The sequence below is a fragment of the Dendrobium catenatum genome, unplaced genomic scaffold (genome assembly GCF_001605985.2).
Source record: "Dendrobium catenatum unplaced genomic scaffold, ASM160598v2 original_scaffold_59640, whole genome shotgun sequence".
NCBI classification, from domain to species: Eukaryota; Viridiplantae; Streptophyta; class Magnoliopsida; order Asparagales; family Orchidaceae; genus Dendrobium; species Dendrobium catenatum.
Window position 1 is genome coordinate 403,584 of NW_021378092.1, and position 21,796 is coordinate 425,379.

Genomic DNA, 21,796 nt, shown 5'->3' on the forward strand with positions numbered 1-21,796 from the left:
ATGTTATAGAGTTGATTTGGTGGATTATAACTTTGAAGCATTCATTTCTTGAGGATAACATAAGAGAGATTGACAAAGATATTATTCATGTGCTAGGTGATACTCCTAGAATTTTTAAGGAGAGGTATGAGACATTGCACACATCATCTTTAAAAAATCATTAAGTCCATATATCTTAGAGGCCCCAGCTTTAGAATTGGAAGACTTATCAACACATTTGAAGTATGTATTTCTAGGAGATGGGATCAACCTTACTTGTTATTATATTTGCTTATTTAGAAGCGGATCAAGAGGGTAAGTTGATTAGGGTTCTTAGAACTTATAAGAAAGTATTTGATTAGACAATAGTTGATTATAAGTGGATTAGTCCATCATTATACATGCATAAAATTTGGAATGAAAGAAGACTCCCAACCAAATACGAACTCACAAAGAAGATTGAACCCTATCATGAAGGAGGTTATGAAAAAAAATATTCTCAAATGGCTTGATGCAGGTATTATTTACCCTATTTTCGACAATGCTTGGGTTAGTCCCATTCACTTTATACCTAAGAAAGGGGTTTGACAGTAGTGACCAATGAAAATAATGAATTAATTTATACTAAAATGGTCATAGGAAGGAGGATATGTATTGACTATAGGAAGCTAAATAAGATCACTAAGAAGGATCATTTTCCTTTGCTATTCATTAACCAAACACTTGATAGATTAGTAGGACACTCATTTTTATTATTCCTTAGATGACTACTTAGGTTATCAATATATTCTTACAGCATCTAAGGATCACAATAAAAGTACATTCAGTAGCCCATATAGTATATTTGTCTATTGTAGAATGCATTTTGGATTGTGTAATACCCCTACAATATTTTTAGAGGTGTATGATGTCTATCTTTTAAGATTTAACTGTGCGGGATATTGAGATTCTCATAAATGATTTTTTTAATATTTGATACTTCATTTAATTCTTACCTTAAGCACCTAATTGTGGCTTTAAAAAGATGTGAAGAATTAAATTTTGTGTTGAATTAGAAGTGTCAATTCATGGTATCAAAGGGCATTCATTGTCTAGGACCATAAAAGGTATGAGAAGGGTTTGGAGGTGGACAAGGAAAATATTTTTAGTAACAGAGAATTTTTCACCCCTAATATAGTCCTCAATTTGAGGGCAAATTATTGCATCCAGTCACCAGATGAGGAGATATGTTTGGATATTAATAAAATATTATTTTAAATTAAGTGCATCAAAAGCGTAGGTAAAGCACAAGAAAAATGCAGGTAAAGCGCACCTAAAGCACAGTCAAAAACGCATGTGATGTGGCATATTCTTATTGGATGTTCAAATATATTCTGCACGTCTGGTGACCTGATACAATAATTTGCCCAATTTGAAGGGAACAAATATCCTGTTAGAGAACGAGAAGATCAAGACCGCCCAATATCGATTCCTCGCTAAGAATTATTAAACAAAAAAAATTACCACGCCATATTTACACTTTTGCCCTCAAAATAGATTCCCTTTTTAACGCATGTCGACATCAACCGAGTAAGGGAAATAGGATAGTCCATCGTGTTCTTTCTTTTTTTCAGCTTTCTTACGTCGCCGGCGGCTTCAGAAAGCTTTAGGTAAGCGCTTCTCTTGCTTACTGCCTTGCAGTTTCTTCCTGGATTCAAGATCTCAGTGTTTTTGTTTTTGTTTGCGTGGTTAGTTTGTTTACCGATGGCTTCAAAGCGGATCTTGAAGGAGCTGAAGGATCTGCAGAAGGATCCTCCGACGTCCTGCAGCGCAGGTATGTTTGATTGGAAGTCCCTTTACACTCTATTCGTTTTTGTTTGATTTCCGGGGATTTTGTAGAGTTTCTTTGCTTGCCTGAGGTTAAGGTCTGGATCTCGGCGGTTATTGTTGGACCTGTGAATCCGTAGCCTACGATTGCGTATTTAGTTTCAATTTTCTTTTTGATTAGGAGATGGGTAGTCGCTGTTTGAACTTTTTTATGGGGTTTGTAGCGGTTTGTTGAGGCGAGGGAAATTATTTTTTCTTAGGCTTAATTACTTATTTTCATGTTAAGTGGGTGTGAGAAATGGAGCAATTTTTTTATTTCTTTTGGATATGTGGAGGCAGGCACATGCCGAGTTGGTTTGGAAATGGCTAGGGTTGGGTTATCTCATTTCTGTATCACTCAGATGGTTGTTTGCGATTGGTGGAAGTTGGTTTTGCATAGCAAACTAAATAAGATATTTAGACTGAGGTGACTGGGACTGCTTCACCAAATCTTCTTACTTTATATCGTTCTTAGGTACAGCGTAATTGAATGTCATAGGGTTTTGGATTATTATGTAATTTTACAGAAGATGTGGTGTATTTCAGTCGTTTATAAGAATTAGACTCATTAATAAAGCTGGATTGTCTTTAATTCCTGTAGATTTTGCTAGTTTATGTTTCTACCAAACTTGTACAGAGATATTTCAGATTTTGTTGCAATGGCTATTGGTAACTATGGTGGATGTACCATCTTAGCATGGGTCTTCCCATAATGTCTTTAGAGTGCTTGAAAGTGTGAAAAACCTGTTGCATTAGAGGTTTTTTCCTCTCAGTTTTGTTTCTCATTTTGATGATGAATAAAATGAATATAATGATCCTAGTCGACCTGTCAATGTTATTGTGCATGCCAAATATTAGCAGTTGGAGTGGTTTGAGAATGTTTCTTATCTCTAGTTTCCAATTGATCTATCAATCAATAAAAGACACCTTTAGCACTTTCCTGCTGCGGATGACTTCTTTTTGATTTGGCCTCCGCTCTTGTCGTTCCTAATTAACTGGCACACTTGGATTGATTTTTATCTTTGATTTGATGGTTAGACCTTTTGATTGATCTTTGACCATGTTCTTTTAAGGAAAAAAAGAGTTCTCAAATAACACTAAAGTTTTGGTATCTTAGAGTTTCTTTTTCTAATATTTTTTATTTTAGAAATTGGGTTACTTAGAGTTAATGTTCACTGAGAATGTCATTTGTAAGGAGAAATGTTACTTCTGTGATAATCATATCAAAGACGACCTTACTACCTGTGAACCATGTTTTTTTTTTTTTTTTCAATTAGTGGCCATTCGTCTTATATATAGATTATTTACTTTGCAATTCGTCTTATAGATTATTTAATTTGCAATGTACGTTGTTAGGATTGCTTGAAAATTGATACTTTGCGAGGCTAGATGAGAAAGGTTGAAGGATGATGTTATATTGATAGTCAATTGTAAATATAGTACATGGATCATAGTAAACCTTTTTTTTTTCTTTATCTCTGACCTTAGTTGCTTTATGAAACATTTTATTGTGCTCAAGAATAAGTCTTCTAATGGTTTGAATGTATGTTAGAAAATGATTTTCCATGTATTTTGTTGTACAGGTCCAGTGGCTGAAGACATGTTTCACTGGCAAGCAACAATAATGGGTCCTCCTGATAGCCCATATGCTGGAGGAGTTTTTCTAGTTACCATCCATTTCCCCCCAGATTATCCCTTTAAACCACCTAAGGTATGCTTTGGGGTACACATTCTTTTAGTTGCAATCTTTATCTGCATGCCTTATGGTAAATGCAATCATACGAAAGTATTCTTGAATCTTGATATATTTTTTTCCCTTAAGCATCCTATAGTCTACAATTTAAGCTTTCATAATGGTGCCACTAGATATCCTCATTCACCCATAGCACATCTATTAGTTGTGCGTGCTTTTTTGAATTAATATTCATTTTTATCTATCATTTTTGGATTATTGTTCTCTAGAATTTTTACATAATGTCCATTTTAACTATAATTAACTGATTGTTGAAACTTTTCTAACAAGGAAGGTCAATTGATGTTGATATGTTTTGACAATGGTTTTTTCTTTAATCAATTGGAAATATATCTGATATCCTTTGGATTGTGGGTGGCCGGAGTGTTGCATGCACATCTTTATGCTTCGAGAGAAATCTGAACTTAGTTTGTGATCTATGCTCCTTTTCACTAGATTATGCATGCAAATCCACTTTTTCCATGGCCTCTATCTCCATATTTGCTATTTTTTAGGAATTTTGTTGTTTACTTGTAACTGAAAGGGGTGGGACCTTGTGGACTTTCCATGCTTGTAGCGCAGTTTTGTTGAGTATGCTTTCCAACCTTGGGTTGGTTTGACCTGGACTAAGGATTGTGTTGAATTTTATCATCCATTTCCTGGAACCAATTATGCCTTAATCTCTTTCCATTGTGTGTGCTGGCTCAGCTCAATATGGAGTTGGTTTTTGATCTAGCACTCTAGAGACGAGCCATATTGAACACCTAAAACCCTAAAATAAGCTAATCAAAGATTTAGCTTCATCCGTCTTGTGATAGAGAAGATAGGGAAGCTATGCTTATGTCATGGATAAATAAATAGATGACTAATATCAATGATGATAAACAATCATCACCAAAGAATTCAGGTAACCTGCTCACCATACCAATGCCAAGGAACAAAATCACCAAAGTTTAATTCAACAGAAGTTAAGATTCTCAAATTTTATTTTGATTGCATCACTAATACAACTTTATTTTTATATAATATGACATATACAATCTAATAATGTTATATCATTATAATATATAGCATAATGTTAATATTCTATTAGAGGAGGCATTCCATCTAGCCTCATAATTGCCCTCCATTCTGTAAGATCTTCAAAAACTTCTATAAACTTGCACTACTTCACCTTGCCAGGGTGGCAAATGCCATTGGTAAAGCATTGAAGTTTGTGGAAAATTTGAATTGAGATGATTCTTGAAAAGAGGGAGATAATTATGTGTTCTTTAATGAGTAGTTTGAATAACTAGAGTAACTTTGATCAACCACGTTGGCTCCACATGTCAACATTTTTTTACACTAAGAAAATACAATTTATAATGCCATATCTCGCATGTTCATTGTTGTAAATTAAATTATTATAGCATATTTTTAACTATTTTTAACTAGCCATAAAGGATGAAAATATTAATTAAAACTTAAAAGCATTCTCAAAGTTGTTTAATTTGTAAGTCAATATTTAATATTTCTATGTTATGTTTTAATTAATTATTGACCACTTATTTGCATATTATTAAACATTTGATGATTTTGAGTCGGTTCAAAGTAATTTGAAATTGATTCAGGACAGTTCATCTTGTCTTGAGACTACTAAATTAGATTATATTGTATTGTACAAATTTGAGTTTAATATGTCTTAACTGGCCGTTAATGTCGAGTCAACCAACATATTTTGAATTACTTGGATTTGATTTGTTCAAAGTGATTTGAAATTGATTCAAGGCCGTTCATTCTTAAGACTACATAAATTAGATTATATTGTATTGTGTGAATTTGAGTTTAAGATGTCTTAACTAGCCATTAATGTCGAGCCAACCAACATATTTTGAGTTCATGTTGAGAATGAATTACTTGAATTTGATATGTTGCCACTTTTTTATTCAAGATAAAATACAAATTGTTATGAGATATGAACACATATGTAGGTGAATACTTTCTTGTTGGATTGTTTAAAAGTTACATGAATTTTGGTTGAATGGTTAAGATTTTCATTTAAGGTTAGGAAAGTTGAGATATTAGATTCGACTTATATTAAGAAAATTAGAGGTAGACCTAAAAAGACTTGGTTAGAAAAATATTAGAAATGATCTTTCTTTATTAGATTTAAATGATAATTTGACTTTTAACCGAACACAATGACCAAAAAGGATTCATGTAGCTGACCCCACATAGTGGGACAAAGGCTTGATGTTGTTGTTGTTGATGTTGTTGTGGTTAACATTTTCATTTAAAATAGGAAAACAACATTCAATGTTGCCACCATATAAATGCAAAGCCCAATTGTTCCTCCTTTGACCTTCTCTTTGTAGTATGCTTTTACTTCTACCAATATTTTTTTAGGCAATGACAAAGTCACCCATTTTAATGTCTAACCATTATTTCATCAAACTCTCGAATGCATGTTTTTGAAAATTCTTGCACACTTAAATTGCCCACTTGAAAGTCCCCAAACATAGACGTGACTGCAAGTTAATAAAATAAAGGTCAAATTTTAATAGTAGGCCTAGTTATTTTTTATTAAAATTGCCAAATTAAAAATAAAATTTAGAAATCGTCAAAGTTGGCATTTAGACGGGCGACTGGCTCCCAACATCGTCGCTTGCCATGACTATTAGCATTTTTTTTTTAAATTAATTATGGCCAGTTGCCCCCACATAGTGGGAATTTAAATGAGAATTTAACTTTTAATAGGGCACAATGTAGAAAAAAGATTCATGTAGCCGACCCCACATAGTGGGATAAAGTCTTGATGTTGATGTTGATGGCTAGTTGCCCGTCTAACAGGCTACTGACTATACTTTAATTTTTTTAAAATAAGTGTCCTGATAGTTGCTTGCATTTTTTTAAAACAAGCGATTGGCTTGATTTTATTTTTTAGAAAATGTTTCAGAAATTTCTATTTTTGTGCATTAAGAATAAAAAATTAGAAGAGTAATAATTGTTTTTTTGGTATTAATATTAGGTTAATAGTTCGAGAAGTTCAATTTTATGAATTTTATGAATATTATATTCATTAATTATAATCATTATGTTATTATTAATTTATGTAATTTATTATGTTATTATTTTTAGTAATTATTGTTATGTTTGGCAATGCTTTTATTACCTAATTTTGTATTTTTTTAGTAGTGTTTTTTTTTAATTTTAATTTGGAGTATGAATATGATTTTGATGATTCTTCTTCTTATTTTGTCATTAATATTTAGTAAGGCTCCTATGATTATGTTAATGAGTACTATTGTTACGATATTTTGGATTATTATTACAGATTTTATGATTATTATTTAGGCATTTAATTTTCTTTTGCGTATTGGATTCTTGACATACGTTGTTAAAGTTGTTACAGAAGCATTGTTTAAAATTGCGTATTCGGGTATTGAGGCGTTTTTCATTCGTGAGGCGAGGCGTAAGCCTCAAGGCGTTTTGAGGCGTAAGCCTAAAAAATCAAAAGATTGCGTAAACATAAAATGATAAATTTTTTTATATACTAATGAGTGAATAATATAAAACATAAAAAAACATAAGATATTAAGTGAAATCAAAATATCCCAATAATAAGACAACATGAAATATAGTTCAACTCAAAATTTTATCTTTCCCAAATCCCAATATTCTTTTAATTAACATATAATTCAAATTTCCAAAAATAAATAGCAATGACATATTACATAAGAACTCATAAGTCATCAACACTGTCATCACTAAGGGGTTCTTCATTTGAATCATCATTATGATGAACTGCTCTCTCCCCTTCCTCTTCTCCTATAGAGTCCAATGTCGGGCATTTACTTCAAGATTTATGTAAGTTTTAATATATATAGCGTGAGGCGTAAGCCTCATGCCAGTGAGGCGAGGCGGGCCTCAACCAAGTTGAGGCGCAAGCCTCATAAAAAAAACTTGAGGCATAAGCATCGAGGTGTTTTTTACTGGAATTGCGCAAAGGTGGGCCTCAAGGCGAGCCTTATATTGCGCAATTTTAAACCATGTACAGAAGTGCATCATTTGTGTGGTGTTAAATCATATCAACATGTATGCCCATTGGATTTTGTTTGTTCCTATACAGAATCAGTGATGGGAGGCCATGTCGGGGAAAGCAACATTGATTACTTATATTAGTGTCAGAAAGCTCTATGAAGGTCTTTATCAGATATTATTGTTGAAAAATTTTGAACGCGAAGTTGAAGTTCAACTATTTAAGTGGGTGTTGTATCATTTGTTGATGAACATTGAGTGTAGTTTCCCTTAGCAATTATTTTGCATTTTTTCATCTCCATCTATTCTTCGTAATGCATTGGCCGGATAATGAGAAGCCTCGCGGTATACCGATGAAGGAGTTAATGGACATCACTAATAGATGAATTCATAAGTGTATGACAAGGCGTTTTAGTAGTTCGCTTGAACAATAGGCTTGGGCTAATGAGATATTCATATGATGCGTGCATGTATGGACTGAAGATAGGGATCATGTACTTTGGTATTTGCATGCAAAGGCTATGAAGATAGAGGCTAATAGGACTGAAAATTTTCTAAATGCCGAAGGATGGGAATATGTGTAGCAAAAGTTTTTTGTGTGAGATAATCACCTTGTTGGTGCTCACTTTCTTCAAATATGTTTTCATAAGGTACGTCGTTAAAGGGTGGGTGGGACATCGAACGTTGTTGAAAGGCCACCTTGTGATCTTGAATATTCTCCCACAATGCAATGAAAACCTAGTGGTATTGCATCCAATATGTATCCGCCTTTCCTCGACCATCCACGTGAACAAAGCTGGGGACCATAGAAGGTGCATCAAGCATTGAAGCGTACCCAAATTGGCGGATAAATCTATCAGGTAAGTGCCACTCTACCCTCTTCCGACTGATCAAGGGCACCCAAGCTAACCATATATTCTCACCTGCCAGACATATGTCGGCCACATGTGAACGTATCTTAGCTGAGTATGGATGCCATATCTCCTACATAGGTGAAATAATGATTACTAAGTTGGTTGGTGCAATTTGGAATGGTTGGAATTGAGGATATTAATTTGATTTTATTAGCTAACCTGACTATCAAGTAAACCATCTAGTTCATCCCTATGGTTGTTGATGGTTCCTACTGCTAATCGGCAAACATGACCCCTCGTTCCACCTGAAAATATATTCAACGTTAAGAATTACAATTTACTTAACAACATGTACTATTTTCACCCATTAATAGCTTATTGAAATGCCTATGCCCCATACGGAACTTAAAGCTGACTCGGTGATCCAAAGGGTTATGGTAAACCACCTGGGGCAATGGGTGAGTGCCCAGTAAATCATCCTAGTATTATGGCCAACTAGCCCACTGTCTTCCTGGGCCAACCACTTGGTTACCGACTAAAGGGGATCCATTAATCTGGAGGCCCAAAATCATGGCCACATCCTGGGGCGTAACCGTTATCTCTCCAATGAAAAAATGAAATGTATTTGTTTGGGGGGACCACCTCTCAACCAAAGCAGTAAGCAATCTATGATATATCCTAAGATATCTGAATTGGCTAACATAGTTGAGCCCTGCTGTCTTAGTGTCGTCCATGAACCTAGGACAATTCATAGGTCACTCATGAACCATTAACAGATGGGAGGTTGCTTCTAGGATGGTGCCCTGCATATTCGGTAAAAGCAACAAGATAAATGAGGAGGAATCATCACGTTCATAAATATTGAAAATGACAGTCGTAGAATATCAACCATACTTCATCTGGGTGTGCTGCTCTATGGGAACCCCTGAGGGATGTAATGCGTGGCTGCAAATTATGTATTGGATCATGGGTAGACTCTTTAGGTGGACGTGGTCGTCTAATGTGCCGCCTGCATGTGCTTTGAGGGAGTCTCCATGGCACTTGTTTTAAAGAAATTGTGTCGATCATTAATATAATTTGTTGGAAAAATTAAATAAAGTACATTAGATTATAATGTTTATCTAAATAAAAATAAACTCTAATTAAAATTACATTTTAATGTTAATCTCACAATCATTCTAAATAAATCTAAACAATTTAATATGACATTTGTAAGGTTTCTTATCACATTCTCTCACGCAGGTGGTGCATTATATATTTTTTGAGTTTCTTAGGAAGACTTCATCCGTTGTGTTATTTTTACGTACAACATATATATATATATATATATATATAATATGTTTTTTTGAATTTTTTTTTGGAAAACTTCATCCGTTGTCTTATATTTACTTATAAAAAAATAACGTTTAGCTAAATAAAAACTGAGCAAACTCTATATTGATCATTCTCCTCTCATTCTCATTTGGAAAATAATGCTTCAAACATGTCTTTCTCATATTTGAAATTTCTAAATCTTTATGAGGATAAACTCATTAAGGATCCTCTTGATGCCATTCTTTATTTGAATATCTTCAAATAATAGTAAAATAAAATAGAATTAGATAATTATTATTCAACAAATTGAAATTAATAATGAAAAAAAAGTTTAAATTTACCTTGGATTGAGTGACTGAGCCAAGCAATATAGAGGTGTATTATTTTTGCTCCATGTATCTTTTAGAATAGAATAGATAACATCCTATAAACTTGAGTCTTTATCAAGCACCTTTCTCTCATGTCTATATATTATTTTTTCCACCTTGGCTAACATAGAATACTATATCTCATAAATAAGATGTAAACAAGAATTATATGTATCCATCACTCTTAACATCTCATAAATTGGATCAGTGAAACTTAGGATGTACTCAATGTCACCCATGGTTTAAAATTGCGCAATATTCTCTTTTACATACCTCGCCTTTCCAACATCATCTTCTCAATATAGCATTGCTCTTAACCTAAACATGCATAAATTGTACTAATTGAAATTAATGAATTACGCAATTTTAAACCTTGATGTCACCTCATCATAAATCATCTAAAATATTCTCTTTTACATACCTCGCCTTTCCAACATCATCTTCTCAATATAGCATTGCTCTTAACCTAAACATGCATAAATTGTACTAATTGAAATTAATGAATAGGTCTCATGAAAATCAAGCAAAATACTTGAGGCACATCAAATATAAAAAAAGGGCTAAGTTGCACCCAGCACCCAATAAATTAACAAATTATGGATATATAAATTTTGATTGTATTATTATGTATCTTTCAAAATTTAATTTAGCATCTTCATATTAAATTAATTAGTTATATATAAATATTGATTATATTGTTATGTTTCCTAAAAAATTTACTCTATTTTACTATTACTGTCAAGAAGAATTTGAAGTGAATGTTTACTTGTATGGAACTAAAGCATTGCTCTTAAGTCTTAACCTAAAATATGCATCAATTATACTAATTCAAAGTCATGAAAGGTTGCTTAAAAAACAAGCAAAATACTTGAGCCACATCAAACTTAAAAAAATGACTAAGTTGCTCCCAATCAATTAACAAATTTTGTAACCAAATTAAACCCAAAAAAGTAGCAAAATACCTTTTGGAGTTTATCTTGCTTGTTGAACTGTAATTGTCAAGATAACAAAATCTTGAACCATAAGTCTGTAACTCTCCTCTTATTCGACAACTGGAAGGAAGATAACCCCTCAAAACACACGAAAATAAAAAGAGAGTGACGTTCGTCTGCTCGAGAAAATGAAGAAGGCAGGAATACGAACCTTCAATGCTCGTTTGCCTCGCCTGCCATTGAAAATAAACTCCTTCAACATAGACACAAGCTCCTTTGGCCTCGTTGCTCGCATTTGTTGGCTATTCTGCCTCGCCTGCTCGTGTGTTTCTCACCAAGACGAAGCAGACGATGAAGAGTCGAAGGCGCAAATGATGAAGAGTCGAGGAAGAAGAAGACGATGGAAGACGCACGCTCCTTCGCCCTTCTGCTTGCGTATCACACTCCTTCGAAGTTAACTATTTGCGTAAATGAAAATATGGAAAGCCCTAGCTCCCTTCTCGTGCAAACGAAATATTGGAATACGATGTGGATTGTGTTTTATTTAACTTATTTTTTTCATCATTTAATAGGATATGCATGTCTGATACGTGTATCCTTTTTAATTTAAATATTATTTTATTGGGATACATTTTTGTCGTATCAGACGCATCCGAGCTATATTGGTTGTGTATCCGTATCTGACACGTGTTTGATATTGCAAGCCTTCATAAATGGGAGTATCGGGCCATCAATTAAATGTTCTTTCATGACCCCACCACTTCATGTTAGTTAATACTATCTACAAAACGAAAGAGCTATATAAACCATATAAAGAGAAATATCTCAAGTGACGTGGGATTAAATAGCTAATTATAAGTTCTCATATTTACATCACATAAACTATTTATTTTTAAATAATATTTTAATTAATTTTTATAATATTAATAAATATTTATTATTTTTAGTTAATAATATTTAATTTTTTATCTATTTAATTAATTTTATATATTTAATTATATGCATGAATGATTTATATATTTAATTAAAATAAATTTTATTATGTATGAATTTTATTTATTTTTAATCACAAAATTATATTATTACATCATTATTATATCATTTATATCTTATTTAAATAATTTTAATATTTATTATGTTATCTGATTCAATCATGATCGAATCATTGAACCTCAAATTTATCATTTTCTTAGTTCTATGTTCAGTTCGGTTGTCACAACCTTGGGATTAATATGGTCAGGCGTAGGCTCTTATTTGTGTGATGCAATATCAATCAACGGGCTCTATGATTTTGGAAACTCAAAATGACCATTCAAAGATTTAAACGATTCAAACTTGTTATCAGGAATGTTGGGGGTGCAAAATTTTTGTTTACTAGGAAGTGTCCTAAGAGGATTCTCTTATATAATTCCAAAAGAGTAAAATATGAAAAATAGTTTTCAATTGCAGGATATTTGAGATGAGCAACCCATGATTGGTAGTTAGGCATCTTGGATGTTATGATTTAAAGCTTTCTAATGTTGGCAGATTGGGTCCAGTGGTATGTCGAGGATGATGGAATAGTGAGATTTTAATTGATCCACCTCCATCCTTCACTCCTTTTCCCATTTGTTAACTTCGAACCTATATATCAACTTTAAGTCTAAAATTAGAGTCTATGGTGAATTGAGGGATAATAATTATTGGGCCGCCCATAGAAATATTGGTCCCTGATCTTAGCAAAACCTAATATAATGGTAAGGGAAATATGGATAAAACAAACTTAATCTATCTCAAGGAAAATTACTTACATGCCAAGGAAGCACACAAGAAAGGGACTATCTTTTCTTGAGCAATTAGTAAGTCGCAAAGACCTTGTACCTTTGCAACTTACAAACCGTAGCTTGGTCAAGAGTCTCACTATTGCTGGAATGAGCCATTTCAACACTGAAGGTGAAACTTGAGGGGGCCTTGCTAGGATAGAGATGGGAGAGTGCTCAAGGCTGGAGAGGAAATGGTGAAATCATTTCAAGGGTTGATTGGGAGGACAAGAAGAAGGGTGAGGTTAATTGAAATATATACTTCATGTCAGCATTTGCTACTAAAGAAAATGAGACGGTGTGAGGTGTGTAGAAGAGTGAGGGATTAATTGATTATATAACTCAGTGTTGGGTTATATTGCTAAATAAAATGCCAATATGAAATTAATTATAATAAAGAACACTTGCAAACCACCTAAATAATTGCCATTCGATTAGTTTCAGTTAGAAACTCAAATCGGAAACAGAATATGCTTATGTATTGGTTCTTATTAGGGGCTGGAACTTGAATCAGATACGTAGGGGATGTTTTCTCAACCATTTAATCTCGCGGTAAAATTGCATAGCTCAAGCATGCATGCGGCAACACCATTCATTCTTCTCGGTGATATAATGTGAATGGTCAGTCTTCTCAGAGAAAAGTCCAACTCATGTCCTTCTATACCAATCATTTCATATGATAAACTCAAGATCACATTATTAATTCTTAATTTGTGATCTATTACATGAAATTTATTTATGGATTAAGTTTAATCAACTTTTGTCATAGTCCAAGCTTTTATCAAGCATATAAAAACCAAGGATGATCATACTACAAATAGTAGCATGTTTAAAAGTCTTATTTTTACTCCTATGTTTTAACAATCAAAAGTATCGAGGACACTAAATATGATAAACAAAGAACTACCCATTGGAAGTTCTTTGTTGTATTTGATTGATTTGAGTAGTTTTTGAAATTTTTTTATGCTTTATAATTTTTAAGATGTTATATAAGCATGTTTTTTTTTTTTTTTTTTTTCATTTTTGGAGATGGAATCTTTATTACATCTTATGACTAAGGTGCTTGTTTGGTGAAATGGGCTTGGCAAAGGAGTTGATTTGGGCTTGGTTAAAAGGCTGTTAGGGGGGGGGGGGGGATTTTAGTTTTATTGTTAATTATTTTCCATTCATGAAAAATAATATTAACTTGGAAATATTTATAAAACAAAAATTATTATGAAGCAACTAAAAGAAATTGAGAAATGCAGCACTTAATTTATGCTTCTCTTTTAATGGCCAACATACTGCGCTATAAAGCATTGCATGTCTCACCACCATCTTATATAATTTTTCCTTAAGGTTCGGGAGTACTTTTCTATCACATAATAGACCAGAAGCAATCCTCCACTTCAGCCATCCAACTCTAATTCTATTAATAATGTCTACATCTATTTCTCCATCATTTTGAATAATATACTCGAGATATCTAAAACGTGTACTCTTTTTATTGAATTGAGCACCCAAAGTCACAATCTCCCCGTTAGATCTATTACTATTAAAATTGCACTCACTATATTTAGTTTTATATCCACTCAAACGAAAACCTTTAGACTCTAAGGTTGATCTCTATAATTTAAGTTTTCTTTCAACTCCTCTAGTCTTATCAACAAGAAGAATACCATCAATAAAAAGTAAAGTTTTATCGGTTCAATCATGAATCGGTCTAAAGGCCGGTCTGGTTCAGCTTGCAAACTGGTTTTGTATCAAATTGGGATGAACTGGCTAGAACCGTTGGTTCAATTAGCAAACCGGTCCTGATTCTCTTGAACCGGTTGGTTCAATTCTTGAAATATTTAAATAACTAAACAAATTAATTTAATGCATCAAGAATAAAATATTAAATTATATTTCTAATTTAACAAATTAATTTAAATTTAAATGCCTAATTTTTAAATAAAAAAATTCAGCTAAGCATTTAACATGGCTCCGTCACTTCACATGAGTTTCCCCATCTAAACTCAAAAGACAATATAATATATAAATATTACCAATAGGAAGTTCCTCAAGTGATGTGGGACTAAATAAGTTGAAGTTCTTACTTCTTAAGTTTACAATATATGCTTTATATTTTGAAATAAAATTTTAAAATAAAATTTTTATGATGTAAAATAAAAAATTTATGTTATTATATGATTATTTTATCATTTAAATTTTATTAAAATAAATTTTTTATTTATTACATCATCTTGTTCATCTCCAGTTTGACCCGGTCGAACCATTGAATCCTAAACCTATGCTTCTAGTTTTTTGTCTGATTCGATTTTCACAAATTTGGAAAAAAGCATGCATCAAGGAACATCCTCTTACAAATGTCTAGTAAGAACATCCATGTCTAAAGCAGAAAGATATGGGCTTAAAGTTGATCCTTGATGTAATCCAACTAAAATAGAAAAATATTTGGTCAAGCCTCCTTGTGTTTAAACACTTGTAACAACACCTGCCTATGCATCCTTAATGACTTGAATATAAGTATTATTAACTCCTATCTTTTCTATGATTTTTCTAAATCACTTATCTTGAAACTAAATTATATACTTTTTCTATATCAATAAATATCATATTATAGATCCTCTTTACTTTTTCTATATTTCTTTGTCAAACCTCTCAACAAATGTATAACTTCCATAGTAGACCTATTCGTCATGAATCAAAATTGATTAGTATCATGTCATAATCTATGCTCAATAACTATCTCCCATAATTTTAACATATGACACTTTAACTTAATTCCTCTAAAATTCATACACTCTTGTGCATCATCTTTATTCTTAAAAATAAGATCCGACATACTCTACTATTCTGACATCTTCTTAGTCCTCAAAAAAATATTAAAAAGTTTTGTAAGCGAAGAAATTTCTTCATCTCCTGAACATTTTCACACCTTTATTTGAATATCATCAGGTCCAATGGCTTTTCCACACTTCATTTTCTTTAAATCTTCTTTAACTTATATTTTATATATTTTATTAATACGACGATAAAAATAAAAATATCTATTTTTATTTAGGGCGTTAAGGTTGCTAAAATGAATTGTACTTTTATAGTCTTCATTAAAAAGCTTATCGAAATATCTCATTCACTTATATTGTGTATCCTCCTCTGAAAAAAATACTTTTCAATCTTCATCCTTAATGTACTTCACTTGAATTGTTACTTCACCTATATCTTTGCTTGGTGTATACATATATCTTTCACCCTTCTTAGTATCTAATTTATTTTATAAATAATTAAAAGCTTAAGTTTTTATATCATGTATTAATTTCTTAAATCAATTTTTATAATAAAACTTCTTATTTTTTATCTTTTCTTAGAGACAGGATACTAAATGAGCATATACGTGAAAAGGTTGGAGTAGCTCTAATGAAAGATAATGTTAGAGAGAGTCGCCTAAGATGTTTTGGTCGCAAAAAATGTTGACCTTTTAATGACCGAGTTAGGAAAGCAAATGCATTAGATTTGGCTTATATCAAGAGAGGTAGAGTAGACCTAAAATGGGTTGGTTAGAAAATGTTAGAAATGACATTTCTTTATTAGATTTAGATGAGAATGACTCTAAACAGGACATAATGGAGAAAAATGATTAATGTAGCCGACCCAACATAGTGGATTAAAGGCTTGTTATTGTTGTATTGTTTTCTTAGACTCTTTATAGGCCTCTTTATATTTTTTCCAATTTTTTGACCTTGTATGTTTAAATCAATTTTTATAATAAAACTTCTTATTTTTTTACCTTTTCTTACACATTTTGATTCCACCACCAATTATTTTTATTATTAGATTTTTCTGTTGATATTCCAAGCATATATTTTACAACATTCTTAATATCACTAGCAATTTTTCATCATATAATATTAGCTTTCTCCTGTGTAATCAAAATCTTAATATCTTGAATTTTATTCTCAAAAATATTTTTGTTAGCATTTTTTAAATTCTCTTATCTAATCCTAAGAAAATATTTTACGTCATTTTTTGTATTTCGTCCATTCATCTTAAAGTACAAAACTAATAAGCGATGCTGGGTAAATAAATTTTCACTCGAAAAAATTTTACAATCTTTGCAATCTAAACGATATCTTTTTTTATAAGAAAATAATCAATTTAAGTTTTGCTATATCCATTCTTATAAATAATGAGATGTTCATCTCTTTTTTTAAATAAGGTATTGGCAATTATAAAATCATTAAGTCTTGAGTAAAATCTAATATGATCCTACAATATTCATTAGTTGCTCTAAATTCGTAGCCACTATGAATGTTTTTAAAATCTTATACTATTCTACAAACATGTCCATTTAAATCTTCAATCAATTTTTTTAATAGATATCATTTATATTAATTCTTTCTAGTCATTTCAAAATTTTAATTTTGGACACATATTTAAACTTATGGAGCATAATAATTTATAATATTAATAATCTTAGCATCAACAATAATATTGAAAACTATAATTCTATCTCTATTTTTATTAATTTCTACAATATTATCCTTCAAACATTTATCCATAAACACACTTATATTTTTAATATGACTTTTATATGGATACCATAATTTAAATTCTAAACTATCAATTTCCTTATTCTTTTTTTTAACCATTTAATTTCTTGAATGCGTAGAATATCTATCTTCCTATGAATCGTGATAGCTATTAATTTGCCTATAAGAGAATATATATATTCCAAGTTTCTATCTTAATTCTAGTTTTATGGAGTAACTTCTTTGCCCTCATTCATCTATGATGTGAGAATACTTGCTTATTTAACACTGCACCCGAGTATTGGTTTGAATCCCAGGGATGTTTTGTTTGGGGGATCATGCCACTTAGACCTCTACTATAGATCCACTGGTGATCAGGTTGAAGTTTGTATAAACTCGCACTCTATAAAACCATGATGATAAAAAAAAAATGAAATGGAGAATTAGCAAAGTGATTTGAGATTTGCTATATTTGCATCTCCTGGTTTTGCGCCTCTCTGCTGAAGTGAGCATATCACAAGTTAATAAAAGTTAGAGACAAAATATTCCCTTCCACCATCCTATCTCAGTGAACGTTATATTATGCAATTGCTATTCCTTCGTTGGATAAATGCTTCCACTACATCTTAGATTTTGTTTGCTTGATACTAATTTGATACTAAACTAAAGGAATTGTTCCAGCCTCATCAAATATATATTTTTTGTTTTATCCTGCAATGAGATCTTAATTGTGTTGGGCAACAATTTGGTCATCTTAGATTTATATCTTGTTTTGTGGTAAAACATTAATGTTTTGAAATCATATGGGGCCTGATGATGACTCAAGTATGAAATGTGCTATAACTTTTAATTGGAATATTGCAGGTAGCTTTCAGGACAAAGGTCTTCCATCCAAATATTAATAGCAATGGGAGTATTTGCCTAGACATCCTAAAGGAACAATGGAGCCCTGCTTTAACCATTTCAAAGGTTAAAAATCTGCAGTATCTAAATCTTTTTATTTTATTTTTGAATGCATGATTAGTATTTATTTATAAATCCGCTTCCTCCACTATTAAAAGCATTAATACTGCTCTTGCTTGAGTATACAAAGCTGACTCTTATTTTATTCAGCCATAAGTATCCTTAAAATTGTTGCTAATATTTCAATGTTGACTATGAGTAGACCATGTGTTTTTTTATATGCATTAGTTGAATTATTCATAAGATGGTGTTGAGACGGGCAATGTTTTATGGCATAGAATATTTGCCATTAAAATAGAACTTAAGTTAGGTGTTGTAGAGATGAGCATGCTCAGGTGGATGAGTGGCTTTACTCTTAGAGATTGAATACGAAACGAGCATATATGTGAAAAGGTTTGAGTAGTTCTAGTGAAAAATAAAGATTAGAGAGGGTCGTCTTAGATGGTTTGGTCCCATAATATGTCGGCCTTCTGATGACCTGGTTAGGAGTAGGGGCATGAGCCGGCTCGAGCTCGACTTGTTTATTGGCTCGAGAGCCGAGCTTATTGAGCTTTCGAGTTCAAGCTTGAGCCGAGTGAGCTTGTGAGCCGGCTCGAATAATTATTAATATTTTTAAAAATAATTTAATTTTTTAATTAAATTTAAGGGTAAATATATGTATGCATGAGCTATTACTTGTGTTCAAACACAAGGTGGTTTGACCAAGTATTTTTCTATTTCAGTTGGATTACATCAAGGATCAGCCTTAAGTCCATATCTTTTTTCTTTAGTTATGGATGTTTGCACTAGACATTTGCAAGAGGATGTACCTTGGTGTATGCTTTTTGCTATGATATTCTTCTTGTCGATAAGACTAGAGAGGGAGTTGAAGGTAAACTTGAATTATGGAGGTCAACCTTAGAGTCTAAAGGTGTTCGCTTGAGTAGATCTAAAACGGAATATATGGAGTTAGAAAATATTAGAAATGATCTTTCTTTATTAGATTTAAATGAGAATTTGACTTTTAACATGACACAATGGCGAAAAAGGATTCATCTAGCCGACCCCACGTAGTGGGATAAAGGCTTGATGTTATTACATTAGTTGAATTATCATATGCAATGAAAATCCAACATAGCTTTTTTGGACGAACTTAATTTGTTGCTTATTTAATCGCAGTTTGGCCAAACAAATGAAATTCTATTTTGATGTATGCTATTATACCTTAAATTTGAACAATTGGGAAGATTTTTCTGTCCTTTTCTTAGGTTCTGCTGTCGATCTGTTCTCTGCTTACCGACCCGAACCCAGATGACCCACTGGTTCCAGAAATTGCCCACATGTACAAGACAGACAGGGCAAAATATGAGACCACTGCAAGGAGCTGGACACAGAAATATGCGATGGGCTAACAACCTAACCTACTGAAGCAGGCATTCATTCATGCAGGCTGATTTCCTTTCCTTTAAATTAAAATTTGGCTGTATGCGATATTTAATTTTCATCTGTCCTGTTATAGAAATATCAAAGGAATGCCTCAATTGACATTTTCTAGGAAGAAAGTTGTAGAAAATGAAAAATACAAAGTTGATGGATGTTTCTAGAGTGATTTGACATTTATTCTTCCTAGGACTGGTAAGTTCTCATGGAAAATGGCTTGGTTTATGGTGCTTGTTTTTATTAGATGGTGTTTTCCGTTGAAGTTTTTTTTTTTTTTGCGTCGAGTTTGTTGATAACATAAGCATTTTTCCAAGTAGAAAACTTGGCCATCACAGCTGTTTTTGTCCTAAAGCAGCTGATTTTGCCAGATTTTTTGACATTCCTTTCTCTTCATAAGTAACATATGTAGCATGAGATTGTCATCAGATGAGCATTTTTCACATCCAAAGAGTAAGGCTACGTTGTGGACAGCTTCTTTGCTGCTTTTTAAAATGACTTTTTAGTATAAAAATTTCTTGAATAGCAGTTTTATAAAGTAACAAAGAAGCTATTTCAAACAAAACCTAAGTGTCAAGAGAAGAAATAAAGTCAAGAATCCAACTAATGTTCAGTCTCATTAGAAAGGAGTCTACTATTACAATGAGGATGGTTAAAATTGAAAAGGAGACATCACATTCTCATTCTCAGAACAAGTATTGCATAATTCACAAATAGGATTCACATGAATGTTTCTAATGATCAGGACATCAACAGTTTTAAGACCTACCACAACAGCCATTAATGCAAATATGATAGCAAATCAATTATGCCAAATTTGCCTCCCCCTGTCCCTCATAACACCTCCCAATGCTAGTTTATATAAATAATAAAATCTTTAAGTTTAGGCTTCAATTTTCCTGAGCATGAAATAGGTCAGGAAATAGATTCATGTAAGTCCAGTATTTCCTATTTGGGAATTCCAAAAGCTAGGAAGAATCTAGGCTTTATTGCATATTATATCAGAGAATTTGCTCCCAATTGCCATAAAAATTTGTCATCTTTAATATAGAATTATCACAAAGCCTAGGATTCCATAAGAAAGAGATGTTGCAGTTATTATAAATCTTAAAATACCGTTTTGTTGTGATTATATTTAGCAATTAAAATAATGGTTTTCTAATATTTAGAAGCTTGAATTGGAACAGGCTTCCAAAGGAAATTGTATTTATGTTTTTCCACCATTCAGCCAACAAAGTGTTATAAGAAAGAAATCTCAATATAAGAGAACAATGGTAAATAAAAGCCAACTAAATTTCAAAGGCTTACAAGTTCTTTTCCCATGAAAACAAATGAAGTTTCTTGGCATTAATATCTTCATGATATAAACTATAGCACATATTTTATTTAGAAATTTAATGCAAGATTTAGGTAAGATACTTTCCCTTATCCAATAAGGAATACAACTCTAAATAGACAATCCTAGAAATTTCAATCTACAAGCAAAAAAAAGCCCTAGCTCTTCAAACATCCAACAATAGTGAAGCATTTTTAAAAAATATTTGGAATTGAAAAAATCAAAGTCTTTATGGGCGCAATGGGAACACAAAGGTACATGAACAAGGCGCAGATATGTTGAAGATCCAAAATATCACATAGTTGACCTTAATTGAGAGTATTTTTTTAGAACAAAATAGAACTCTTGGATGGACTTATGTCAAAGCCAGATGAGCATTTGTGTAAAATTTATTTGAGAGTAAATAAGTTGTTATATTTATTTACACAAAAACCTAGCAAGTCATTGGCATATAGAAAGTGTGAGATTTATTTGTGCGCCATATTTATGCCTTTAAATTCATCATTGGAGGTGGGAGTTTCAAGAATATTGGAGAGACCATTCATGATTATACATAAAATATAAGGGGAAAGTGGGCATCTTTATCTTAGACCTGAGGAATGTGAGAAGAAACCTTTTAGAAACCCATTGATAGAGATGATCAAGAAGTACACATTTTCAATACATGCTTTAATCGACCCAATAAATATAGCTAAATAACATTTTATCTCAAGTTTAATGATAAGGTCAG

The 21,796-nt window shown here is 32.1% G+C and overlaps 2 protein-coding genes across 2 annotated transcripts in view; both read left to right on the forward strand.

Annotated features, from left to right (window-relative positions):
- The window catches only part of LOC110109695 (protein SUPPRESSOR OF PHYA-105 1), a 75,192-nt gene extending 65,416 nt beyond the window's left edge, over positions 1-9,776 (forward strand). The window contains exon 10 of the transcript XR_003699520.1: positions 9,738-9,776. The gene's annotated coding sequence lies outside the window, so the exon portion shown is untranslated. The remainder of the gene's footprint in view (positions 1-9,737) is intronic.
- On the forward strand, positions 1,490-19,976 carry LOC110109697 (ubiquitin-conjugating enzyme E2-17 kDa). Its single transcript, XM_020840893.2, has 5 exons — positions 1,490-1,628; positions 1,712-1,792; positions 3,408-3,535; positions 18,216-18,320; positions 19,562-19,976. The coding sequence occupies exons 2-5, from the start codon at positions 1,723-1,725 to the stop codon at positions 19,703-19,705; spliced, it is 447 nt and encodes a 148-aa protein (XP_020696552.1). The 5' UTR covers positions 1,490-1,628; positions 1,712-1,722; the 3' UTR covers positions 19,706-19,976.
- The last annotated feature ends 1,820 nt before the right edge of the window (positions 19,977-21,796 follow it).

What these genes read in the sequence shown, in the direction of transcription:
- LOC110109697 (XM_020840893.2), top strand. Translation starts at nt 1,723, where the DNA reads ATGGCTTCAAAGCGGATCTTGAAGGAGCTGAAGGATCTGCAGAAGGAT. An exon ending in TCCGACGTCCTGCAGCGCAG is followed by an intron (nt 1,793 to 3,407) that starts GTATGTTTGATT and finishes TTTGTTGTACAG; the next exon opens with GTCCAGTGGCTGAAGACATG. An exon ending in ATCCCTTTAAACCACCTAAG is followed by an intron (nt 3,536 to 18,215) that starts GTATGCTTTGGG and finishes GGAATATTGCAG; the next exon opens with GTAGCTTTCAGGACAAAGGT.